Here is a 26,441-nt window from a genome sequence, read left to right on the forward strand (position 1 = left end):
CCTCCTGTGTTCCAGAAGCTCAGAGGAAACATCTGATGTCACTAATGGAACAGTCAACATGTGACAAATCTATTTAGCAGACACTCGCTCTCACCTAGCAACCCGGTCGTCGGCAAACTAAGCACCTCACTCCTGATGGGACGGGGCTGCCCTCCGTGCTCAGGCTGAGGTCACCGCTCCCCGCCAGGGACTGACTCCACCCTTGTCCGGGATACACTGAGAGCAGAACCACCAGTAAGTGATTAGCCGGGTTGTAGGAACTCGTGGGGGGAAAGGCTGCGTGCAGGAGCCTGGAGCCAGGCCCGGAGGCCGCCCCCGCCCCGGGGTGAGCGGCCGCAGTCAGAGCCAGGACCCGGGGACCAGGGCCCTGCTTGTTCCTGAAGCAAATATACTTAATCCCCTTTCTGCACGCTAGGAAGAGAAGGTCCCAAGATCCACCGACTGACTGCCTTGGGACAAACTAATAAATGGCAGAGCCAGGCCTCAAGCCCAGGTCTGACTCAAACTCAAACTCAAAGCCGCACCCGCCGTCAACACTGGACGTGAAATCGAGGGCTGCACGAGACGCACATACAAGTCCCGTCATTAAGGGGGAAGCTTCTCGGGCTTAAAGTGAGCACCGCAGACAACCCCCTCCCCCCCCAGTGCAATTCATCCGGATGCTGGTTTGATATTCACACTGTACCTCTGTCCCTTTCCGTCCTACCACGTAAAAGGCCCTTTTCCCTAACACACGGGAGCGCGCATACACACGCGACACGACATCCAAGCCTGACGTGCGTTCACACCTGGGTACGGGAAAGAGCCCGATCTCTTATGTCCTCGGGACAATAGCATGAGAACAGATCCTGTGACTAACACCGGAACCAAAAAGCAGAGGGGGGGAGTTCTAAAGATAGATTCAAGACGGTGACTGAAGCATCAGCAAACAGGTGTCCGGCAGGAAGGTCAAGTGAAAGGCTCTTACTAAAAGTAACCCACAGGGACGCCCGGGTGGCTCAGTCGGTTAAGCGGCCGACTTCGGCTCAGGTCATGATCTCGCGGTCTGTGAGTTCGAGCCCCGCGTCGGGCTCTGTGCTGACCGCTCAGAGCCTGGAGCCGGTTTCGGATTCTGTCTCCCTCTCTCTCTGCCCCTCCCCTGCTCTCAAAAAGAAATAAACTTAAAACAAATTAAGAAAAAAGTAACCCGCGTCTCAAAGTTAGAACATGCGTCAGTCACTCTGCCCAACTGACTCAGGTGTTCCCGTGTCTTCCTCTGGGTCACTTAGCGTCCAGGGTGGCATCGTGTCCACACACCACACCCAGAGCTTGTCCTGGCTGATGGCCTCGGACAGTGCTTACCCCCCCACCCCCCAGGCCTGCGGCAAACCCAGATGCTGACGTCACGTAAGCCACGGGGCGGGAACCGTCTGGGCCCATCTGACAGACTCACCTACAAAACCCAAGTGACGGAAACGGGTGTCTTCCGACAGCACCGACAGACAAAGGCCTTCGTAAAGATAAATTACGGACCAGTATTTGCAGGGGCAGGTTTCCCTCAGAGTCAAGTGCAAGGGAAGGAAGCCAAGACGGCTGTCAGGTTCAGTACCTCGCTTTGGCACAGCGGCAGGGGAGAGAGTCAGGTTTTGTTTTTGAAGTTCGTGCGGTATTTTCAAAACGTGAAGACCTCGTAAAAAACCAAATCACACGCCGAGGCTGGTACGCTCTGCGGAAGGAGCTGGTCTCCTCCGCTTGTGAATCCATTCTTCCAGCTCTAATGAAATAGAATGGGGCGCTGGGGTTTATAAGCAACATATATTTGGTTGTCACACGGTTCCTAAAAAAAAAAAACCCTTGTTAATTTGCTTTCCAGGAGCTACAGGGACATCACTTTGTTATCACGTTTCGTGTGTTCCCAGTTCCTGAAATAGCTCCAGATAGCAAAGGTTGAAATGGGCGTTTTTCGGATTCGAACGAACCAGTTTGTGCTAAAGGCTGAGCGGTGGCTGGGGCTCCGGGGTGGCCTGGAGGGGGCTGGTTGAGGGAGCCCTAAAGCTAAAAAAGGAAAGCACAAATGATTACCTGATAGAGATCGAGGTCCTGCAGGATAGGAGGCTCCGTCAGTCTGCAACTGTTTTAACGATTTACAAGAAAAACAAGGCAAGCTCCAGAAACCTACGAGCCTCCGAGCCTCCGTTTCCTGGAGCCCTAACGTCACCCTCCCCTCCAGAGTGCTGTGGGGAACTAAGGCAAGAAGAAAATGTAGATAAAATTACGCGTCCTTGTAACCTGCAGCGCAATGACAGATACCTGAGGCAAATACAGAGGAGAACATTCCTCCAGGAAGCCCCTGGGGTCTTAAGGTTAATGCTTTGCTTGCTGGAGGGAAAAAAAAAACAATCTTAGCTTGACAAGCAAAGGCTCAGGTATCCTAGGAATCCTCCTTAGCAATGAGAGTCCTTTTGTTTTTTAAAAGTTTTAAATGTTTATTCATTTTTGAGAGAGAGGGGGCCGGGGAGGGGCAGGGAGAGAGGGAGACCCGGAATCGGAATCGGAAGCAGGTTCCAGGCTCTGAGCTGTCAGCACAGAGCCCGACGCGGGGCTCGGGCTCAAGAACCGTGAGATCATGACCTGAGCCGAGGTCCACGCTTAACCGAATGAGCCACCCAGGAGCCCCTGAAAGTCCTTTTGGAGGCCTCCCTTTGGCCTTCCCTCGCCTCCCCTAACTCTGTGGTATAGAACCAGTCACGCCTCACGACCCCAGTGCAGCTTTCTGTCCAGGGTCCTGTCCACGTGCTTTAACAGAATCACCTTTTCGCACCAAAGACGTCTCAAGAATTCTTTCTTGGCTGTGGGCCCCGGACCCCCACCGTCACTTCAAAAGCGCATCAGTGGGGGCGCGGGAGGGGCCGTCTCGCGGGACGTGGGCCCTTCACCCGTGGGATCCGACGCCATCTCCAGGCAGATGGTGTCAGAATTGAGTTAAATCGTAGGACACCCAGCACCAGCCGGAGACGCGCAGAATCGCTTGGGGTGGGAAAAATCCCCCCGTCTGGGTCCGAAGTACCGTGCGAGAGAGATGGAGAAGCAGGGCCCCTCTCCCTCGCGAGACACTCCTTAACCTTCCAAAGAAGTGCCTTTATTTATTTACAGGGCTTACGAAAGGAAAAAAAGCTCTAGAAAAAAGGAAATTTCAAAATAGGCCCAGGTGTGGGGAGCATGTGGGAGGGTCGGGCTGCGGTCTTCTGCGCCTCCTGGTGGTCACTTCCAGGTTGTGAGGACGGTTCTCCCCGAGTCTCTCGATCGGCCCCCTCTGGGCCCCAGCGACTGGCCCTGGCGACTTCTCAGCTCCCGGTCAGCCCCGTCGCCCTGCGCCAGCTCTTCATCATAGCTGGAAACAGAGGGACATCTTCAGGGTCCAGCAGCAGCAATGCCACGCACGGCCACTGGCCACTGAGCGGCGGCGTGGCGAATCCCGCAGCAGCCAGGGAAGCGGCCCGGCCCCCACCCTGCGCTCCCCCAGCCCACCAAACCCTGCCCGAGGCCACAGAGCGCAGGCGTGCTGCCTTGTTAAACTGTTTTCGAGAACAGCTGACATCTTATAAAAGGCTACCAGATGGAACGGCGCAATGACCCCAAGGGAAACATGAGTGAGACACCAGGGTGGTGAGGGAGAAAGCTGACGTCCGGAAATATTTTTACGCACAGCATCTGGGGGCAGGTTATGACTGACCCCGGTTGAGATCGGGAACGGGGTGTGAATGACCCACCCGGGAGGAGGGGGCCAGGACAGGGAGAGGCTCACAAGAAAGCAGGGCCCTCCCAAGAAAGGCTAGATCCCGCCTCCACCAGCCTCGACTTACCCGCCCCTCTCCACTAACATTCGCGCACCAGGCCCGTGTAGGAAAGCGCATGATCTGTGTAGGAAACAGAGCCTGGGCTTTCGCCTTGGAAAGAACTGAGCTGGAACCCTGGACGCTCCCGCCCGATGATGACATCTATCGGGGCAGTCCCTGGCCCCTCTCGCCACGATGAGCCTCTCTTACGGGGTCCATGAGGGTGGAGAAACCCCACTGCACCGCTCGCCGGCCCTGGCAGGTGCAGGCTCTGGCGAACGAGGTCTCCTCTCCCCACCGTGACTTCACATCACCCTCCTGACTCAGAACAGCGGGCCTTACGATCCCCACTTTCTGTATGCTGTGAAACCTCATTCACGGGGGTCATTTGGTGGCCACGCCCTGACTGAGGACCCTCTGTGATAAGCAGACATCCGTGCCAAATGCAACAGGGACTAAGATGCTGAGTTATGTCGCGTTGGCTGAATTTTGCTCACTTTGGGAAAAGGGTATATTTCTGTTAAATGTTTATTCCCAGAATCAGAGTGTGGTGTGGGACAGAAGCTTCTCAAGCTGCAGAACACAGTCTCTGCATCGTGCTTCTGGTGGCAAACTGGGGGCTGAGAAGGAAGGGCAAGGAGGGGGAAGGCCAGTTTGTTGGGCTTCTCTCTGTCGGGATGGGGATCAGGGCAACAACGGGGGACCCCCGTCTCCCCCGTCTCCCTAAGGAGAGATGATGCCGAAGGGAGGACTCCCCAGGGATGCTGGAGGGTCCGCCTGTGGGGGGTCCTCCCAGGCCCCTCTCCACCCCAGGGACTGCTAGAGCCCCTGGACGCCCCGTTCGCATGTCAGCACCCACCCGTTGGCACCTGCTGCCGGTTCTGTGCCTGTGCTGCTGACCTAAGGGCCGGAGTGACCCCATCCGTCTGGCTCGCAGTTGCCCCAGCACCTCGCTCTGGGGCGGGTGTGCAGTGAGAATGTGCTGAATGATGGGGTGGGGGGAGACCCACACAGGGATTACCAGTCTCACTGTGCATTTGTGCTGGTGTGTGCAGCTTGCAAACCTGACAGAAACAAGCATTTGGCAAGCAGCTGGCATCTGGGACGAGCTGTTCCCAGGGGTGGGATGGCCCCCGATGGAGGAGAATCAGGCAGGAGGGTTTTCAAGGGCCCCCTCCCATTCCAGCAGGCTTTCCTCCTGGCTTTTTTTTTTTTTTCAGTTGACTTATTTTGAGAGAGGGAGAGAGACCGAGAGAGAGAGCTCGCACAGCAGGGGAGGGACAGCAGGAGAAGGAAAGAGAAAATCCCAAGCGGGCTCTGTGCCGTCAGCTTGGAGCCCAATGCAGGGCTCGATCCCACGAACTGCAAAATCATGACCTGATATGAAATCCAGAGTTGGTTGCCCAACCGACTGAGCCACCCAGGCGCCCCTCCCCCTGGCTTTTTGACAAGTGGATGGCCGTCATCGGCAGGGTTCAGGCAGTGTTTTGAGGCCTGTACGAGTATACCCAGCACCTTCAGACCTGGGCCTGGAGGCCGCAGGCACAGGGGGCGGGGCCTCATGGCTTGAAGGCCAGGACGACAATCAGGGCGACCAGAGCGCCTATTTCTGGGGGCCGGCGGCAGCAGCAGCCCTGTGACCTTGGGCAGTTCACTGGCACCCCGGCTTCCTCCTCCTCCTGCCGGCACCCCCGGAGGACCGCTGGGAGCAACACTCCAGGAAGGCAGAGCACTTAGCTGGGCAGGAAGCCGGGGCCCAGCCTCCTGCTGCGGGAGGGAGGCCGAGGCTGTGAGCCACAAACAGGGTCATCTGAAGCACGGGGAGCAGTCCTGAGTGGAAGCGTCTGGAACTATCAGCTCTGGGCTGGAGCCTTCCTTACGTGTGGGGCGGGGAGAGGGCAGCTGAGTGGGTTGGTGGGGGGAGGGGGGGTCACCTCTCCGTCTCTTCACCTAACCGCGGGGAGGCTCTGACCTCCGCATCTTCAACGGGGAGCAGAGTGTCTGCCACCCTCCTCCGCGGGCTCCCGGCAGCCCCGCCACCCACCACCCTGGGCTGGGAGCTCGCGGATCCAGGTCCCTCACGCTGCTGGCGAGAGGCAAGACTCCTCCCCACGCTCTGCCCCCACCTGTCTCAGAGGCTGTCGGGGCTCAGCCCCCCGTCTCCTCCACGTCACCCTGCACGTCCCTCGCTGCCACCCCCGGAGGCCCCGCACACGCTCCAGTCTGACCCCCCCCCCCCCAAACTCTTCCTTCGCGCCCTCAGATCTCCGTCGCCAGCAAACCCGAGTCCTCGGCCTCATCCTGGAAACGTCCCCTGCACCTTCCCGTGCTAAAACCTGGCTCTCCCTGAAGACGTTGCTTCCCTGCAGCCCCACCCGTAGGGGTGCTCTCTCTCCCACCCATCATGCCCCTGGGCCTGGAGTGAGCCCCGCTGGTCAAAACCTCCTTCCCGGGTCGGGAGGACCCACCACCCTCCTTGCACGGTTACCCAGAACCCTCCACGGCACTGCCCCTAACTGCTTAAGGCTTGGGCTCCTGGCTCACAACCCCGGCGACCGCAATGACCAAACAGAGGAGACCCCAGTTCCCTGACCCTGCGCCCCCTCCCCCCACGACCTTGTCCTCCCCCAGCTCAGACCATTCCCACGGCACCTGACCTTGTCCCGTTCAGCAACCGCCGTTCCTGCAAAACCCGGACCGCAGACGCTCACCCTGACTGCTCCTCTCCCGCTCGCTTCCCGGGCGTCCCCACCCCAGCGACTCCAACCACCGGGATCTCGGATCACCTCCCACCCCTCCCACCGTCCTCCTCTCTCGCCATCCTCCTTGCCTGACAAGCCCCCGGAGCGGCTCACTTCCCACCCTCTGCTCACCCTGCACTCGGACCAGGCAGCTGACCGTGGCTGGAGAAAACGGTCAAGGGCACCGAGCGCTCGCGCTTGAAGCTCCCCTCCGCCGCCCTTGGAGGCTCCACACTCTTGTCTGCGGAGCTGACCTTCCACCCTCCCCTGTACCACTCGCCCATCATCGACACCACGCAGGGCAGAGGCTCTGCGGTCCAAGCCCCCCCGCCCGCAGCGCCTCCAACTGGGGGCCTGGGACCTTGTGCTGCGAGAAGTTCACTACAAATTTCTTCCCTTGTTTTCTTGAAACATTAAACACGCGTTTTTACTTTCACAGAAATACGTAACGTGAACCTGACACACGGGCCCCTTCCAGTTCGGGACGCTATCTCCCTTTTCTCTCCGGCTCCCTTCCACACCTCACGGCTCGTGGCGGCAACATCCGTGTGGACAAGCTGATGCGCGGCCCTCCATGTTTCCGGGCTCGCCCACGCTCACGGAGGCAGCCCGACACACAGACGTATGTCCACGCTGGGGGCGGGGGGGGGGGGGGGGGCTGAGGCCACTGCCCGTTTAACAAGGATTCTGGGATGCGCTTTCCTCCCTCAGCGTCCCCGGCCCCATGGCAGAGCTCCGGGGCCACGTGTCAGTGGCCACCCACTACCCCGTGGTACGAACGAGTGGTACTTCATGTATCCACTGCCCTCCTGACGCTGCTCCCACTTTTTGTCACTGCCGATGGGCCACACCACCTCTCTAAACCTTTGTCTCCACATGCCTAAGGTGGAGCTAATGATGACACTGACCTCAGGAGGGGGCTGGGGGAACGAAGCACGGAAACACGTGAGTCAAGCCCTTGGCAGTTTCTGGCATGTGGTCAGCCCTCAACTGCCTGCTACTATTGTTACCATTTCTTGTCTTTCCCTCTGCACCACAGCCCCACGCAAAAGGCGCACAAACTGAGGCTCAAAGAGTTGCAGAGTTCCTCAATGTCATACATCTCCAAGTGGCGGGGCCTGGGTGCGAGCTGGGCCCGGGGTGGGGGGGTGGGAGGTAAGCCACAGAGATCTCCTGTTCCCACCTTACAAGGTGCCCAGCGTGTGGCAAACGCTTCATGAATACTTATCAAACAAAAGGCCTAGACAAAGACCTTAGTTTAATACCCGTTCTTTCGCGACAATGTGATCTATCCCGGAACACCGTTAGTAAAAGAAAGACTCAGCCCAAACAAGGCAAGTCCACACACAACCAGAAAATCCAAGCTGGGCCTTGCCACCCCTCCGTCTGACACACACGAGGACGGCTGCCCGGTCCGCACGCAAACTTACAGAATTTCGTAATTGCCAAGAACTTCCTTCGGGGGTGATTTGTTCCATTTACAGTCTGGAATCTCGCCATTAGGGACTGCGATATTGAGGGTGTCATTGATCAGGTTATACTTAAGGATTCGGTCGTTGGCGGTGCTGGAGGTGAGAGACGGGGACGCGTTTACCTACGAGAGGAAAGGAATCACTCTTCACGTGGATCACTGGCTCCTTTGGCATGAAAACACACACTGCAGAGGAAAACGCGGGCTACCGCGCGTTTTAGGCAAAATTGTCAATTCGTCCCGTTAATGTATAGTATCTTCAGGCACCTCGTATAGGAAGCGTTTTAGGATCCTACTTTCATTCAGCTGTTAGATGAAATATAAAAAGTCAGACACAGGTTGGGATTACGACCTACAAATCGCTCAGCACACAGATAAAAATGTTAAGTGAACGCAGATCATAAACCTAACCTCCGTGTCTACCTGTGTAGACACTCTCCCCCAAGTATTGGAAGCCACTCAGAGCTTTGCTAGAATCAGCAAACCCAATTACCCTAAGTAGCATCGTGGGTTGAAGTAAAAAGTCATGTGTCCCCGGGGCGCCTGGGTGGCTCAGTTGGTTAAGTGTCCGACTTCGGCTCGGGTCATGATCTCACGGTTCGTGGATTCAAGCCCCACGTCGGGCTCTGTGCTACCAGCTGGGAGCCTGGAGCCTGCCTCTGATTCTGCGTCTCCCTCTCTCTCTGCCCCTCCCCTGCTCATACTCTCTCTCTCTCGATCTCTCAAAAATAAATAATAAAGGGGCGCCTGGGTGGCTTGGTCGGTTAAGCGTCCGACTTCGGCTCAGGTCATGATCTCACGGTCTGTGAGTTCGAGCCCCGCGTCGGGCTCTGTGCTGACAGCTCAGAGCCTGGAGCCTGTTTCGGATTCTGTGTCTCCCTCTCTCTCTGCCCCTCCCCCGTTCATGCTCTCTCTCTGTCTCAAAAATAAATAAACATTAAAAAAATAAATAAATAAATAAATAAATAAATAATAAAGATTAAAAAAAAAATTAAAAAAAAAAAGGAATGCGTCCCCTCCGCTCCGCCTTTTAAGCAATCTCTACACCCAACGTGGGGCTCGAACTCACAACCCCGAGATCAAGAGTCACATGTTCCACTGAATGGGCCAGTCAGGCGTCCCCAGTGGGCCCCTTTTTGGCGAAGAGAGTAATACCTCACCAATAAAGCAATATTCTGACAAATGGAACCCATCTGATAAACGGAAGGTTAGTCCCCTAAGGCCTCTGAGGAGCTAAGGAACGTCAGGAGTCCTCAGGTTAAAATGCACGGACTGTGTGGAGAGTCACGCAGGCCCTCAGTCACCAGCTATTTACTCCACTTCAGGCACAGCTGTAATGACCTTGGTTAGCTGCTTCGTCAGGCCACGGCAGAGTGGAGGCAAAAACCTGCAAGTTACTCGGGTTTCTCCCAAACAGTCAGGCTGTGTCTTCGTGCTGCTGGTAGGGTATCTAACGTATACAAAGGGGCTGCATGAACCTCAGGCGCCCTTGAAATTACCACTGTAGCATATCGTCATGCCCTAATTATCATAAATAGGCTACAATTAAGGTCTGTTATGTTAGAAGGAGTATTCGTCATATTCCCAATTAAGGTCCTGGCTCATCAAGGAAAGCTTGACTGCCATTCAAGTGACTCGCTTTAAAATGGAAAAAAAGGGCTCTGTAGTGCAATGGCTAGCGCACTGAACTTCTGAAACGGAAAACCAGAGCACGTAAATATTTTACACACGCATCTGTCGATCTCTCTACATATCTGTGTGTATCTCTGCACACGCGGGTTGGACGGCGTAAGAAGTAACGCGGGGAGTGCTATTTTGGAAGTTTGCTCCCTGATAACCTGACTCTTCCGGCAGCTTCCTGCAGGGGCGGATCCCACTGTCCACCATCAGCAAACTTGTCCGACCTGCCTGTCTGTCCCCGTCACCTTCCAGAGCCTCACATGCCCCGGCCCTGCCGCCTGGCCTGAGAGACGGGGCAGAGGCAGCCGGGAGGGCGACCGGCCACACGCGCTCCTGCGGGCGGTTACCTCAATCAGCCAGGGCTTCAGCTTGTCGTCGATGATGATGTCATAGCCATAGCACTCGAAGCAGTGTTTGTCGTTGTTCATCACCGGCTGTAAGAAAGGAACTAGTGTCTTGTACAGCCAGCCTCGGGAGGGCCCGGCTGGGACCACCGCCCCGAACACAGGGCAGGTCACGGGGCAGGACCTGCTCGGGGTCCCGACGTGACGTATGGGGTCTCACCACCAAGATCAGCGCTCCCCACCTCCACCCCCAGTGCCGCCTCCCATCCTTCCCCGGCTCCTCCCACAGGGCCCAGACTCGGAAACTTCCCTCGGCCTCTGAGGGCACTTCCTGAAGTGATTACCGGTGTCTCCGGGTCTCACTCATCACAGGCTTGATCAAAGCAACCATGTGTCTGTTGGCATGGGACTGTCCTCAGAGTGGACAGAAGCCCAGCTCCAGAGTGCAGGCCTGTGCAACCTCGTCACAGGCCCTTCTCAGGTCCTTAGGGATGCGGGGAGCCAGGCTATGAACCTCTGTTCTCTTTGACAAGCCAATCTGTTTACTAAAAATTTGGGGATTTTCTTTTTAATTTTTTTTGTTCCATTTTTATTTTAAAAACTTTTAAATGTTTATTTATTTTTGAGAGAGAGAGAGAGACAGAGCATGAGTGGGGAGGGGCAGAGAGAGGGAGACACAGAGTCCCAAGCAGGCTCCAGGCTCTGAGCCGTCAGCACAGAGCCCGACGCGGGGCTCGAACCCACAGACCACGAGATCCTGATCTGAGCTGAAGTCCGACGCTTAACCCACTGAGCCACCCGGGCGCCCCTCTTTTTAACTTTCAATTCCACTTTATAAACTGTTCTCTGGGTACATAAAAAACCCTGCCAGCCGCTCGCTTACAATGCAGGTCCCCAGGCCCCACCGAGGCTGCTTGGATGAAAACCTGTGGGAAGGCCTAGCAAGCAGCCATGTCACATACACCTGGGGACCCTGCTGTCCCCCACAGTGAGTAAAGCCCACAGACACAGCAGTGAGGCCTTTTCACACATTAGTGGGCGTGTGGACTCTACTTCAAATGCTGGATCTAGAACCAAAAACTCCTGAGGGGGACGCAGGCCAGTCCAGCCTCACTCACTGGAGGAAAACTAGGCTGGGGGGGCAGAGGCTGGTTTCCCAGGGGAGTCAGTGGGCCCGCATCTCGCCGGAGAGCGGTCCTACCCCGGCCACTGCCCACACCACCGTCCAGGCAGCCTGTGCAGGACAGGAGGTTGCTAGCTCCCCCAGCCCCCACCCCACTGTCTCCCGGTTTCCCAGAGACGGCCTCCGAGGCTCAGAGGGGCTGGGCATACACCCTCCACGGGACGTGCCGCCTACTCTCCGAGCCGGGCCGAGTGCCCTCAGGTGTCACACCCACTGGGCCGGTCTGTTGGGAGCCCCCTCGGCAGGCCTGGGCCCCAACGCCTGTCCCCGCGCTTCCCCACTCCGGGGCCGGGCCTCCGTTTTGCTTCTGAGTCGCGGGGTGATGAGCATCTGGGAGCCCACACGTGAAGCTCGGGGCACAGCCGCCCGCGCACCGGTGGCCTGCTGTTTATTCCTTCCCGTTCCCTCAAAACCAGCCGCACACCTGCTTCGGCACAGCAAAATAAGACACCAACGGGGACTGCGAGCCAGCCAACGAGGAGCACGCTTGGGGCAACAGGGAGGTGGGTTTCCAGCATCCCGACGTCCATGACCCCACAGAGCGGGAGGCCTGAACTCGAGGAGGCCACCGCGAGTCCACCTCTGACCAGCAGCTTACGCCAAAACACGCCCCCTCGATCCGATGGCACAGACGGGCTGCAGGGGACACCGGCAGGACTCGCCTGGGCCGGCGGCTGCCGCGGAAGGCCCGGCACCCGGCACGCCCTGGGCGGCACCCGGCCGGAAGCTGGCCCCTCTCCCTCCGCCAAGCTGCCCCCGCCTCTGGCAGACGCGTGGCCACGAGGGAGGTGGGCCCGTAAAGACGAGTCTCCGTGGCCAAAGAACCAGCAGCCCTCCCCGCCCCACTCGGCGGCTCCCAGGCCCGACCCCCGCCCTTCTCTCACCGCCACGGCCTTCAGCGACTGCACGACGATCCAGTGGATCTCGTCAAACAGCTTGCCGGTCACCTCCTTGCCTCGGGTGCTCTCCAGGTACAGCCGCAGGTTGTTCACCGTCCACTTGCCCCCGTGGATGTGGTTGTAGTCCTCCTGGCGACGGGAAAGGACACGGGGCCCCAGGCAATGCACCCTGAGGACCCCAGCACTTGCTCTCTCACCCTAGAACGGTGCTGGGTACTCCTGCCCCGTGAGGACCTGGACCTCCTATACGGGGCTTGGTTTCAAATACCCACCTCTGGGCGCCTGGGGGGCTCAGTCGGTGCCCGACTTTGGCTCAGGCCGTGATCTCATGGTTCGTGAGTTCGAGCCCTGCGTCGGGCTCTGTGCTGACGGCTCGAACCTGGAGCCTGCTTTGGATTCTGTGTCTCCCTCGCTCTCTGCCCCTCCCCCGCTCATGCTCTGTCTCTCTCAGAAATTTAAAAAAAAAAAATTAAAAAAAAATTAAAAAAAAATAAAATACCCATCTCTGGGCGCCTGGGGGGCTCAGTCGGTTAAGTGCCCGACTCTTGGTTTCGGCTCAGGTCACGATCTCAGGATTCACGAGTTCGATCCCCACATCGAGCTCTGTGCCAACAGTGCAGAACCTATTTGGGATTCCCTCTCCTCTCTCTCTGCCCCATCCCACTCGTGCTCTCTCTCAAAATAAACTTTAAAAAAATAATAAAAAAAAAAAGAAACACCACCTCTGTAGTTCACTCATAATTAGCAATTCATACCCTGCAATGAGGGTGGAGTATGTCACTCAGACCCCCCTTCAAGATCAAGACACTCCCTCTTCTGGCGGAGACCCTCGCTGGGAGCTGCCCTTGGCTAAGGGGAGCAGAACAGTCCAAGGTCACGCCCGCTCCAGCGGCCCGTAGTCCCTGACGGGCTGATGCCAGGGAATCTCGGCCCCTGCTGCAGCTGCGCCCCAGCTCGACCCTCCCTCTGCCCTGTCCTCACCCCCCTGCCCTCCCCATGTTGCCCCAGCAAACCCCCCATGCATTCATTTCTGCCTCCGAGTCTGCTTCCAGAGAACCCAACCTGAGACAGGCCGGTGCCAGGCACCGTGGTCCAAGAGCACCACACAGCTGGTCACAACATCCCGTCTGCGCGAAAGAGGACTCGGGCTCGGGGAGGTTACCTGACCTGCCCAGGGTTCCACGCAGGCTGTGAGGGAGCTGGGACCCGAGCCTGGCTTTCCCACCCCCCATCCAGAGCGCTCTTTATTTCTCTGACTCTAAACATGAAATCTCTACCCCACTCCTCTTTTTTGGGAGGCAAAAAGCTAAAAATCCCGAAGTACATCTGGAGGTTGTGAGGCTAGGTTTCACTCTCCTAAATAAAAAGGTGAGAACTTTTGAAAAGAAATGAAAAGAAAACCAGCCTAAGAAAGGACAAACACCACCGACTCAAAACGGACTTGGTTTTCATAGAAAAACAGAATTAACCATGTTAAAAAAAATACCTTTGAGGTCAGAGACACACTTACACATCAGTTTCACTTAGATACCTTAAAAGACGAGCTACCCAAGCATGTTCACCTCAAATCGTCTCTCTAATAACTCAGTGTCTGTACCCCAAAAACAGGGACTCGGAGAAGTTACAGGGAAACCAGGCTACCTGCCCACCCACACCTTTCTTTTTCCAGTTACAGATTCTCACTAGCAAGAAAAGTTTACTTAAAAGATAAAGTTCTAGGAGCGCCTGGGTGACTTAGTCGGTTAAGTGTCCAACTTCAGCTCAGGTCGTGATCTCGCAGTCCGTGAGTTCGAGTCCCACGTCGGGCTCTGTGCTGACAGCTCAGAGCCTGGAGCCTGCTTCGGATTCTGTGTCTCCCTCTCTCTTTGCCCCCCCTCCCGCCCCCACTCGCCCTCAAAAAAAAAATAAATAAACAGGGGCGCCTGGGTGGCTCAGTCGGTTAAGCAGTCGACTTCAGCTCAGGTCATGATCTCGCGGTCCATGAGTTCGAGCCCCGCGTTGGGCTCTATGCTGACAGCTCAGAGCCTGGAGCCTGTTTCAGATTCTGTGTCTCCCTCTCTCTGACCCTCCCCTGTTTATGCTCTGTCTCTCTCTGTCTCAAAAATAAATAAAAACGTTAAAAAGAATTTTTTTTAAATAAATAAACATTATAAGTTCTAGACATACAAAGTATACACAGCAAAACACTGTCTTCCACAAGCACAGACCTAAAAAGCGAGGAAATGTGTCCTGCTGTTAGGACTGTAGCAACACTAGTTTATCAGATTTACTCCAGGACACTCTATCAAATCAATCTGCAAACACTGCCCATGTCGGGATGCACCCCTGATCTTTCCATCCCCTTCTCTGCCTGCTGGATTGATCCCGCCTCCTGGTGCCCCCCGCCCCACACTCCTGCACCCCGTCCGCAGCCCTGCAGCCTCCCTTATCATCAGCCTTCTGTGATCTGCCTCCCCTGCTGGTCTCTGAGCCTCCTGAGGGCAGGCTGTCCAAGGGCATCTCTGTCCCAGGTGTCGGGCTATGCTCTGCACCCAGGGACACTCGGGAGATGCAGCCGTCGACTGCTTGACGTGTCAGCGTCCCGTGTAACATCTGTCCTTCGTGCGATTCTGAATCGGAGCCACGTGAGGCTACCAGTAAGTAGTCTCCTCAGAGGAAGGACTTCCTCACGTTAAAAAGCTAAGCATTTACCAACAGAACCGACAGGGACGGCACAGAGGCTTCTGGAACACTGCGGCAATGCCAAGGTAAGGTCCTGCCTCTGCTCTCTCCTTCCACGGGTTAAAAAAAAGTGACTTCTGTTTCTTATTGATGCAGCAGTGACTCAGCTGACTGGTGTCCTGAGAAGGCCCATCAAATGGAGCCCTCCCAGTGTCAGTGTGGCCCTGCAATCCAAGGGGGGGTTGGGGCAGGCCAACATATTCTGCACTGTCCTCAGAGAAACCAAGAGGACTGGAGGCCTGTCACTGGCCACACCCACACCACTGGCCACACCCACACCCAGGCCTCACTAACTTGGCTACAAAGGGCCTGATGTCATTGCTCAGCTTTCTCCAAACGGCTGCGTCCCCTGAAAACTCATTTTCCCAATTCATTTTTTTTCAAGATTTTATTTTATTTTTTACATTTTTTTCATGTTTATTTATTTTTTGAGAGAGAGAGAGACTCAGAATGTGAGCGGGAGAGGGGCAGAGAGAGAGGGAGACAGAGAATCCCAAGCAGGCTCCAGGCTCCGAGCTGTCAGCACCGAGCCCGACACGGGGCTCGAACCCACGAACCGTGAGGTCATGACCTGAGCTGAAGTCGGACGCTTAACCGACTGAGCCACCCAGGCACTCCAAGATTTTATTAAGTAATCTCTACACACAACGTGGGGCTCGGACTTACAACCCGGAGATCAAGAGTCTCACACTCCACTTACTGAGCCGGCCAGGCGTCTCCGTTGTTCCAATTCTTCTGAATAAAGTTCTGGCCAAGCCATCCTTTCTCCTCTAATCTTGACCATGTAACAGTGATGCTCAGAAGTTCGCTCCCAGGGAAACCCGAGGGACAGTGAACCAGAGTTGGCCTCACACAGAAGACCGTCAAGGCCCTCAGTAAATGGTGGCCGTTGTCATTTCATTACCAGCAAGGTAATGCCAGGGCTCTGTTTGCAGATGAGGAGGCCCAGGGAGGCCGTGTGACTTGCCCAAGTCACACAGAGAGAAGTGACAGACGGGGGACTGAGCCCATGCTTCTCTGAACAAAGCCTTCAGTAGGTGACTCAGAAAAGCTTGGTTTGGGGGCGTCTAGCTGGCTCAGTCAGAAGAGCATGCCACCCTTTTTTTAAAATATTGTTTTTAATGTTTATTTGTTTTCGTAGGAGAGAGACAGAGCCTGAGTGAGGGAGGGCCAGAAACAGAGATGGAGACACAGAATCCAAAGCAGGCTCCAGGTTCCAAGCTGTCAGCACAGAGACTGACCCGGGGCTCAAACCCACAAACTGCAAGATCATGACCTAAGCCAAAGTTGAATGCTTAACCAACTGAGCCACCCAGGTGCCCCAAGAGCATACAACTATTAATCTTGGGGTCATGTGAGCCCCACAGTGGGCACAGAGATTACTAAAACAATAAACTTAAAAAAAGAAAAAAGAAAGAAAAAGAAGCTTGTTTTCTATCAATGCTTACCCTCTTTCCACTCAAATTATACAAAAAGGACCAGGATACTCAAGGCCTCCAATCAAGCAAGATCCAAACAGAAGAGTCTTTCATAAAGAAATGAGACCTTCAGAACATTTTTGTTAGGACCAGATTAAAGCCCCAAAGCCCACACAGAACCGACAAGGTCCTGGGGCCCGGCCTCGCTGGCCTCACCAGGTACCTCTAACTCCACCACCCTCGGTCTGGGGGCTCCAGCCACCCTGGCCGTCTCTCAGCTCCTGCAACGCTCCTTCCTGCCACGGGATCCCGGCACAGGCTGTACCCTCTGCTAGAACGTTCCTTTCCCACCTCCACCCGGGTAACCCCCGCTTATACTTCAGGTCTCTGCTTGAGCATTTCTGCACACGGAAGCCTTCTCCGGCCACCTGGACCAGGGACTTCATTCCATGCTCTTCCGGATCTGCGTCCCCTAGCTTGAGAGCACGCGGCTCAGTTTGTGATGACACATTCACCAGTGTGATTACTTGACGGCCGTCTTCCCCTACGGGCCAGGCTCCGTGAGTGGGGACCATCAATGTAGCCCTGGCACTCAGCACGAGACCAACCCAGACAGGTGCTCAGGGAGACTTTGCTGAACGAACGGCCACGCAGGAGCCCTCTCGTGAATCCTTCCGCCACCCCCATGAGGGGGTAACAGGATCTCCTTTCACAAATGGAGAAACCGAGGCTCCGAGAGTTCCAACTGACGTGCCCACGGCCACGGAACCAGAAGGGCTGATGTGCCAGATCCTTAAAGCTCCCACTCCTCACGAGTGCCAGGGCATCTGGAATCCGGCTCCCGGACCCGCTTCGCCCGCGCACGCGAAAAGAAGGAAAGAGAGACCCACAAAAGCAGCCCATTTCCGTAAGCTCCAGCGAAGGGACGCACTCACCCCGTGCTTCTGGATGGCGACGTTGGTGAGATGAACAAACATGTTGTCCAGCTCGCTGGTGCTTGGGGTGTACTTCACCGTGCAGAAGCGGCAGAATCCAAGTTTATACCTGCGTGGGAATTCAGACCGCGTCAGCACGCTGAGGAGAAGCACAGATAAGACCGAACACTTTGTTCTCTTACAAGAGCCGCTTTTTGGAGCATCTGGGGGACTCAGCCGGTCAGGCGTCCAACCTCGGCTCAGGTCAAGATCTCACGGTTCGCGGCTTCGAGCCCCACGTCGGGCTCTGTGCTGACCGCTCAGAGGCTGGAGCCTGCTTCGGGTTCTGTGTCTCCCTGCTCTCTCTGACCCTTCCCTGCTCACACTCTCTCTCTTTCTCTCATAAATAAACATTAAAAAAAATAATAATAGAAAGACCTGCTTTTTGATTCAGGCCGTTAAAAGAGCTGCTTTTTCATGTTTTACGGTTCTTTTCTTCGAACGGTCACGCTAAGGTACAATTCCTAGGCCACAGGACTCCCCCACCTAAAGCGTATGATGCGGTGGTTCTCGGTATCCTGAGATTTGCAGGGCCACTACCACGACCGAGAAACCCTGTGACCGCCAGCAGTCACCCCCCACGCCGCTAATCTACTTTGTCTCTGAAGGGCTGCGTCTCGTGAGCTGCCGACCAACAGGACAAAACCCCAGCGACTCTCACATGTAACAGCGCAGTGGGCGGTACGTAGACACCAGCACATACAAGCGCAGGTCAAACTTCCTCCCGCCGATCAGCAGCGGGTTGTTAATGTACAGGGAGATCACGTAGGCCTCCTTGGTGGACTGGGTCACAAACCTAAGGGCGGTGGAGACGGTCAAAATTAGATGGCAGAGTCCAAAGGCCCCCGTCGCGTCGGGGGAGAAGACGGCGGTGAGCTGGCGTCCACGCGGGAGCCCCCAAGCCTGAGACCCCGCCCCAGAGGACAGTGCCAGCAGCCCCTCCCCCCGCCCCGGGAACCCACCAGGGAAGTGCTCCCTGCGCCTGACCCACCTGGGGGCCGGCAACGTGCACTCAAACTTCAGTGCTCCGCACAGGGAGAAGGTGACCCTGCCACACCCGGGAACGGTGAGCCACCAGCCCTCCGGGAGAGAACCACCTCCAGCATCTCTGTATAGTTCAGGACCCGCAGAGGCAGGGCGGGCCCCAGACAAAGCCGCCTGGCCTGGTATCTCAGTTCTGGGGAGCCCTCGAACGCTGGGCAGAGACCTGACCTGACGCGGCCTCGCGCTACCCCTGTCGCTGATCACAGACACTCCCGTGTTCGCCTGTCCCATCCCCGTCTTGCCCCCGTGATGGTGCTGCTACCGTCCCCAGTTTACCCAGGTGAAGCATGTAAGCGTCCACAGAACAAAAGGTCCTCAGACGGTAAGTGTAGACAGAGATTCAGACCCACACACCCTGGGCCCTGATCTTAAGCAGGTGCACTCACGAAGATGTTTTGCTGTCCCGGGACCACTTTTTGATCTGCGAGAGCTTGTTGATCAAAAAGATGCCCTTTCCCTGGGCTTTGCCACAAGGTTTCATGATCCAGGTGCTGGAGGGGCTTTTCCTGAACTCCTCCACGAACAGGTTGTAGTCCGCGGGCAGCATGTAGGTGACCGGAACAAAGTCTGCAAGGTGAAAAAGAGGACGGCGGCGGGTGAGCTAGCCCAACAGCGGCCACGGACGGAAACACACTGCCACGGCCTTCCCGGAGGCTGCTTCGTGCCCTCTGCCCCAGGCCAGCGTCTGAAGATCAAGGCCCTGTGCCGTTCAGTCCCCGTCCAATAACCTCATTGCCCGTGTGCTAAGCGCTTTACAAACCTGTAATGCCCACGGCAACCTGTTATCATTCCCATTTATCAGATGAGGAAATGGAGGCCCAGAGAGATTGGTTATACAATTTTTCCCAGGTAGGTAAAAGGATTCTGGAACTATCCGGCAGGCCAGCCCACCAGATGGAACAGGGACACGCCGTGCCCCCTGGGAACAGCCAGATGCGGTAGTGACCGTGAATCCCAAAATGCAGCTTGCAGCTCACGCCGTTTCCCTCCATCCACACACCGGGGACACTCTCTCCCTCGCATGCACCACATTCCCTGGGCACCCATGGAAACTCAGATCCCAACGTGAGCCCCAGCCTGCCCATTCCAGACACACGTGGAATGAGAGAGGCGCCTGTCACAGCTGGCACGAACATGTTCACCCACCAAAGCCAGCCGTCGCCATCCCGGTAGCTCGTGTGACTAAGGAACTCTAGGATTCATTTAACACACGAGCCCAGTGAAAAAGGCACAAACCCAGATAGAGGTATTTCCCGTTTTCATCTTTTTCTGCCAGAGGACTCCCTTCTTTCTCCAGCTCCTTCCTGTATCTTTTAATATTCTTCACCATCAGATCCTTCCGGGTCAGTTCATAGTGGTTCGGAAAATGGTTGACTATTTGATCATCTGAGAGCCGATAGCCAGTTTCGACACTAAAAACGTTTCGGATGGTTTGCACACTCATCCTAAAAGAGAAGCACAGAAGGGACGTGCAGGGCGAAAGCTCAGAGGAGGTCCCCGTGGTGGCAGTTCTCATTAAAGCTCGCGACCAGAAGGGCTGGCCTGTTCCCTGAGTCCCAGCACCCAGACCCGGAGATGCCCGGGCCACAGTGGCACAGCGTTGGGTCTGGTGACCGGCTGTGACCTGAACCTGAACTGAGGCAGGAGCACTTCTGAGTCCGTCTAACAGTGGGCGGTGTCATTGCCCAGCACAGAGAAGATGCTCGATAAATGCTTACTGATGAATCAATGATACCATTGACTGCTGATTACAAACTAATGAAAAATGGCCTCCTTCAGACTCTGAAATCCGGAAAATCATTTACACAGTATTTGCACCCAAAGTCAAGAAGCACCCGGACCCCTTTAAACCAAAATCACAGGGCAGGGGCGCCTGGGTGGTGGCTCAGTCGGTTAAGCGTCGGACTCCTGGTTTTGGCTCAGGTCATGATCTCACGGTTCGTGGGTTTGAGCCCTGCATCAGGCTCTGGGCTGACAGTGTAGAGTCAGCTTGGGATTCTCTGTCCCTCTCTCTCTGCCCTTATCCCGGTTGCGTTGTCTCATCTCAAAACAATAAATAAACTTAAAAAAAAAAATCACAGGGTGATTTAAGGGCTCTGGGTCATATTCTTGTAGAAACCGATGACAGGCCAGCATCCCAGTAAATGAGGACGGTTGAAAAAGAAATTGATTCCCTCTAATCCTCTAAGAAACCCAGCCTCCCGGACACACCCCTCCACCCTACCAGCCCCTCAGAGAGGCAGGGAGGGAGGGAGGGAGGGAGCAGGAAGGACTGGACTGGCACTCACAAGGGAGCCACAGGCAAGGCAGGCTGGCATGGCTTCTTGCTCTAGGCCCCCACCCCACCCCACCCCGGGCACCAACCTACAGAGGGCCCCAAGCACCCAAAGGGTCTCTTCTGAGTCTATGATCATTAGAATGATGGGGGAGTTTTCAAACTTTTCATTATGAAAGAGCTCAACCACAAGCAAAAGCAGAGAGGAAAGTGTGAGAGAACCCATTGCTCGCTTTAGGGGCTGCAACCAGGCACCCGGTCTTGTCTTGATTGTATCCCACTTGTGCCCCACGGCACTGGCTTATTTGGAAGCAATTCCCAGACACGATATTCCAACCAAAATGCTCCTGTAAGAATGTCTAACAGTTACGGACTTCTTAATATATGATATCCTACTGGGGCGCCTTGGCTCAGTCGGTTGAGCATCCGACTTCAGCCCCACGTGGTTCATGAGTTCGAGCCCCACGTTGGGCTCTGTGCTGATGGCTCAGAGCTTGGAACCTGCTTCAGATTCTGTGTCTCTTTCTCTCTGCTCCTCCCCCACTTGTGCTCTGTCTCTCAAAAATAAATAAATGTTAAAAAAAATTTTTAAAGAGAGATACGATATCCTACTTCGCACTGCTGTCACAACTAAAAACAAGCAGCAGTGATTTCTGAATATCATCAAATATTAATCAGTGCTCATATTTCCCAAGTCATCTGATAAGTATTTTTAGAGCTTGTACAGATAAGGGTCAGGCCTTCTGATGAGTTGTTCTCTCTCTCCCGACTCGTTTAACCTACAGTCTCCCTGCTTTCTTTTTCCCTAGGCCATCTGTCTCTGGAGGACCCTGGGCCACTTGCCTTCTAGGTCCTCACATGCTTCTTCCTCAGCCCAGTGTACTGGCTCCCGTGCCACCTGAAAATCAGGAGTCAGACTGCAAGGCCTGGGGAGCTGCAGGTCCGTTTGGGGCACACCTACAACTGGGCCCGCCACGCCGAAGTGCTCGTCAGCCCTGAGCTCAGCGGCATCCATACTGGGCGGGCCTAGACCCTTAGGTCATTAGGGGCGACGAGATGGTGATCCTCTGCTTGCATTTCTTGTTCATGTGTTAGCAGGAATATCTCTACAAGGAGAAATGTCCCTTCATCAACAATCTGGATACCCCAAAACACAGCTCATAGAGGAAAGGCTAACTAAATGCTTGATTCTTGCCCTTTATTTATCGGTTTTCAAGATAATGAGCTGCTTCCCTACCGCTCTCGGGTATGTGATGATATATTCTGGGTACCTCTTACTGCAAAGCAAGGTGCCTGGTGTTAGCAACTTAAGACAACAACCATTGCATCAGATCTTGTGGCTTTGTGGATCAAGACATTTTTTTAAATTTTTTAATCTATTTATTGAAAGACAGAGAGAGAGAAAATGCGTAAGCGGGGAAAAGACAAAGAGAAAGGGAACGAGAGAGAGAATCCCGAGCAGGCTCTGAGCTGTCAGTGCAGAGCCTGACGTGGGCCTCGAGCCCACAAACCGCGAGATCGTGACATGAGCCGAAGTTGGATGCTCAACCCACCGAACCACCCAGGTGTCCCTGTGGACCAAAATTTTGGGCAGGGCTCAGGCGAGCCTGCCTCTGCTCCACGTGGCACAGACCGAGGCCACTCGGTGGTATTCAGCCGGAAGATGACCCCATTTGGAGGGTCCAAGAAGGCGTCGTTCGTATGTTTGGCACCTTGGTGGGCACGGCTGCAAGGCCAGGAGTGGCTGTAACTATCACACACAACACGGCTCCTCCAGCCAGAGAGGCCCAGGTAGCCAGGCTTCTCACGTGGCAGCTTGGGGCTCCCGCAGACGGTTCCCATAAAGGAAGGGGAAGCTGCTAGTTTCTTAAGGCCTGGGCCCAGACCCGTCTCACCTCGGCTCTGCTTTGGCCAAAAAAGAGGCAGAAGCGATGGCGTGTCGCTTCTGAGACTAGCACCGAGAGGCCTTGAGAGCTTCCTCCCTCCCTCCTGGACCCCGACCGCCCCAGGAGGGCAAGCCCAAGCCAGCTGGCTGGAGGGCCACGAGAGATCTGTGGTGAGAAGGCACTGTGGTCCTGGCCAACGGCATCCAAGACCAGACAAGCCCCAGCTGGACCCCCCAGGTGACAGCAGGGGAAGCCCAGGCAGGATCAGCTAAGTCCTGCTGGACCAAAGGAACCGACCAGCCAAACCGATAAATGCGCGTGCTATGCAAATGGTCGTTTCAAGCCTTAAGTTCTGTGGTGTTTGTTACACGCCATCGATCTGGCAATCGCTGATTAATGCATCTCCCTAGCGCAGCCCTGACTCCCATGTTTCACGTGCTCCTACTTCCTGCCCTATACTCAAGCTGTGATCAGAACACAGATACAGTTTCATAATAGGTTTTTCTTCAGATTTTTTGTTATAAGATTTTCCAAATTGCTTTATAATTGTCCTAATTATTTTCAGGGCTGCACCATAATCCACTCGGTTAACTTGGTTACCTTTTCCTAACCATCTGACATTTAGTTGTTTCCGGTATTTTACCCTAAGCAATTTTTTTTTTTAATTTTTTTTTTAACGTTTATTTATTTTTGAGACAGAGAAAGACTGAGCATGAACGGGGGAGGGTCACAGAGAGAGGGAGACACAGAATCTGAAACAGGCTCCAGGCTCTGAGCTGTCAGCACAGAGCCCGACGCGGGGCTCAAACCCACGGACCGTGAGATCATGACCCGAGCCGAAGTCGGACGCTTAACTGACCGAGCCACCCAGGCGCCCCTTTACCCTAAGCAATTTTTAAGACTCGAGGGTACACAGAGTGCTTAGGACAGGAGCTCTTAAGGCACCAAAGAGCCAAAGTTACACAGTTCTGCTCTTTTCTCTCTCTGTCTTGTGAAGACTGGCTCCAAGATGCTTCTTCCGTGGTAGGAAGCCGGGAGTCGCTCGACACCCTCCCCAGCGCCAATTACCCAGAGAAGCCAAAAGGGCTCGCTGAGAACTGGCTAAGCCCATGGCACAGAGCCGTGGGACGCAGAGCGTAAGTACCAAACTCTCTTCTTTCAGAGCTCCCGTGAAGCAGGGCTCTGGCTATATTATTTCGCTCTACCTTCGAGGACGTGAACCCGATGCCAAAGCCCACACAGGGGCTGCACTTCTCTACCAGCCTCTCCCCGTCTGCATCCCATGCCCCCCCACGGAAACTGGATCGTGGTTTAAAGCACAAGTAATCCTCAGCTGCCAGGGGAGCAGAGAAAGGGTCATCCCTGCAGTGGCTGCTGGAGATGGAAGCAGGCTGCCAGTCTACACCGCACCTGGGCCACGGCCGGGCTCTGGGAGGCTGGGACAAGCCAGACAAGGTCCTCACTGTCATCGGGTTCACAGCAGCGCAGAAAGACGGGACAGGCGGGGAAATCCCAAATCCTGGCACGCGGCACTTGCTGCACAGCACTGAGGGGAGCCGCCTGGGAGGCTGGGGGGCACAGGTGGCTTCCAGGGCAGGAGGCTCGAGGAGTGGTGTGCGAAGGCCAGCAACCGCTGGCCGCTATCACATGCCACATGCTCTGTGCTTTACTGGCTCATTCAGGCTTCCGACAGCTGCGTTTGAAGGGAGAGGTCAAGTCCTCTGCTAAGGGCCACACAGGCAGCAGCGGGGGAGCCAGGGTGTAAAGCCAGGCACGACTTGGCTCCAGCGTCTGGACGTCTAACCACCGGATGCGTGGCGTCCCCGAAGGATGGGCTGAGGAGGCAGAGAGCACCGCCCGTCCTAGCGGGTCGGCAGGGGAAAGCGTGCCGGCTGCTGCACTGGGGCGTGGGGGGGAAGGAAGTGGCTGGAACAGGAGGGAGTGGGTCTCAGGGAGTGGGGGACGCATGGGGTAAAAAGGCCTCCGGAGACCCACCAGCTCCCCTCCCTCAAAGGTTCGCTCAGGGCTCCGGGCCCGGGAGCTGCGGAGGATGGGGCCCGGCGAGATGACCACGGATCTGTGTTCGGGCGCACGACCCTGCCAGAGGGTGGAGGCCGGCTTGCAGCGGGGAGCACACCAGGCCCGGACAAGGGAGGACACGGGACCTCAGCCCACGAGGAGGGGGAGGCGGGGCGGGGGCAGAAGACGAGGACAGCTCCCAGCTTTCTGGCTGGAAGGAGCACCACCGGGGAGTCAACACCAAACACACTGCTCTCCCGTTCGTGCGTCTCCCTCGCTTTTCGGTTGTCGTTAACCAGTCCAGCCAGCGCCCTCTGCCCTGTGAGAGGAAGCAAGGGAGGCACAGGCCCCTCCCCCACGGTCCCCTTCCCCAGCGCCGGGCAATAAGGCACTGACTGGCACCGCCAGGAGGGGCCTCTGGCTTCTCACCCGACCCCCCACGGGATTCGCCAGGCCGGGTTGTGCAGAACCGTCCTGGGACTTCTGACGCCAGGCTGGTAAACGGGAGTATGAGGGCACCCCGCAACGCGTGCTCCCAAAGAGCTTGGGATGAAAGATGTGTCTGGGGGTGGGGGGCCCTCTGAGAACACAGCCTGTGCCTGGGCTACCGCCATTCACAAGACTGGTAAGAAGCCTTCAGGGGCGCCTGCGCGGCTGAGTCAGTTGAGCGACTCTTGATTTCTGCTCAGGTCATGATCTCGCGGTTTGTGAGACCGAGCCCTAGGGTCGGGCTCCGTGCTGACAGCGCACAGCCGGCTTGGGATTCTCTCTCTCCCTCTGTCTCTCCCCCACGCGCACCTGTGCACGCTCTCTCTCAAAAACAAATGAAAATAAATGTTAAAAAAGAAAAAAGCAGGCTTCGGAAAAACAATCAACTCCTGCTTTTCGTACTTACCAGTAGAAGTTCCAGTCCTCGTTTTCTGTCACTTGGACCCATCCTCTCTTTTCAAAGTTATTTATCAGCACCGACTTCTCGATGTCAGTGACCCATTTCACTTTCCCTGCCATAATCCTGGAAGAAGTCAACTTGTTAGAGCTTTGAAACGGCAGTGGCCACAAGCTTCCCCTTTGCACATCCCAAGTTCGACCTGCTGGGCGGTGGGTCTCAGCCAGGGGCCACTCTGGCCCCCAGGGGACATCTGGCTGCGTCTTTTTTTTTTTTAAGTTTATCTATTAATTTTGAGAGAGAGAGAGAGAGAGAGAGAGAGAGCGCGCGCAGGGGAGGGGCAGAGAGAGAATGAGAGAGAGATAATCCCAAGCAGGCTCCACACTGTCAGTGCAGAGCCCGATGCGGGGCTCAAACCCACGAACCTCAAGATCATGACCTGAACTGACATCAAGAGTTGGATGCTTAACCGAGTGAGCCAGCCAGGCGCCTCTGGCCTCGTCTTTTGTTGTCACAACTGGGGGCAGGGAGGCTTCTGGAATCTAGTGAGTAGAGGCCAGGATGTTGCCCAATACCCTGCAGTGGACAGGACGCCCCCTCCCCCAGCCCCAAAGCAAGCCCCCCAGGCCAAAATGTCAACTGGGCCAAGACTAAGAGATCCTGGCCTAAGCGGGGGAGAAAGACAGCAATCGGATAATCGCCACCCAGTGTACATCACCACTGTGACAGGAGCCACGAGGCAGGGACAGCACTGGGGCTGTGAGAGCCACGGCAGGAGCTGCCCATCAGGGTGGCTGGGGAGAACCACCCTGAGCAGGAGGCCCTGGAGCTGACTTCCAAAGGGTGGGAGAGAGCGCCTAACCCAGCGTGAGCACCCCCAGCGCCCCTGCCTCCTCCCCTGCCCCGCTCCAATTCACTCTCTGTAAGTGCCGGTGACGCTGACGAGTTTATCTGACCCCGTCACTCCCGTCTACCAGTCTCCGTGGCTCCCCAGTGAGCTTAAGATACGCAGACCCCTGCCCCTCACCTGCTTCTCCTTCACCTGCTGTGTTCTCGCCACACTGGACTGCTCTGCCCACACTCCA

General features: G+C 55.9%; 1 protein-coding gene and 1 long non-coding RNA gene across 7 annotated transcripts in view; one reads left to right on the top strand and one right to left on the bottom strand.

Annotated features, from left to right (window-relative positions):
• Nucleotides 1-79: 79 nt before the first annotated feature.
• On the top strand, nt 80-7,991 carry LOC122240485. The gene is made up of 4 exons (XR_006220280.1): nt 80-234; nt 6,996-7,178; nt 7,442-7,501; nt 7,596-7,991. It is a non-coding gene; the product is annotated as an uncharacterized LOC122240485 (long non-coding RNA).
• Nucleotides 3,002-26,441, bottom strand: part of TTLL1 (tubulin tyrosine ligase like 1) — a 31,684-nt gene continuing 8,244 nt past the window's right edge. For 3 of the 6 annotated variants that reach the window (XM_042993452.1, XM_042993448.1, XM_042993450.1), the window contains exons 5-13: nt 25,366-25,482; nt 19,527-19,735; nt 18,677-18,857; nt 17,908-18,042; nt 17,208-17,316; nt 12,119-12,262; nt 10,055-10,141; nt 7,987-8,150; nt 3,004-3,370 (exon numbers count right to left, since the gene is read on the bottom strand). In XM_042993452.1, coding sequence (XP_042849386.1) covers nt 3,241-3,370; nt 7,987-8,150; nt 10,055-10,141; nt 12,119-12,262; nt 17,208-17,316; nt 17,908-18,042; nt 18,677-18,857; nt 19,527-19,735; nt 25,366-25,478 — 1,272 coding nt within the window. In that variant the 5' untranslated portion in view covers nt 25,479-25,482 and the 3' untranslated portion in view covers nt 3,004-3,240. Of the gene's footprint in view, nt 3,371-7,986; nt 8,151-8,232; nt 8,334-10,054; nt 10,142-12,118; nt 12,263-17,207; nt 17,317-17,907; nt 18,043-18,676; nt 18,858-19,526; nt 19,736-25,365; nt 25,483-26,441 lie in introns of those variants that run through there. The other 3 variants (XM_042993451.1, XM_042993449.1, XM_042993453.1) reach the window with 3 other exon arrangements.

Source organism: Panthera tigris, chromosome B4 (assembly GCF_018350195.1).
Source record: "Panthera tigris isolate Pti1 chromosome B4, P.tigris_Pti1_mat1.1, whole genome shotgun sequence".
Taxonomy (NCBI): domain Eukaryota; kingdom Metazoa; phylum Chordata; class Mammalia; order Carnivora; family Felidae; genus Panthera; species Panthera tigris.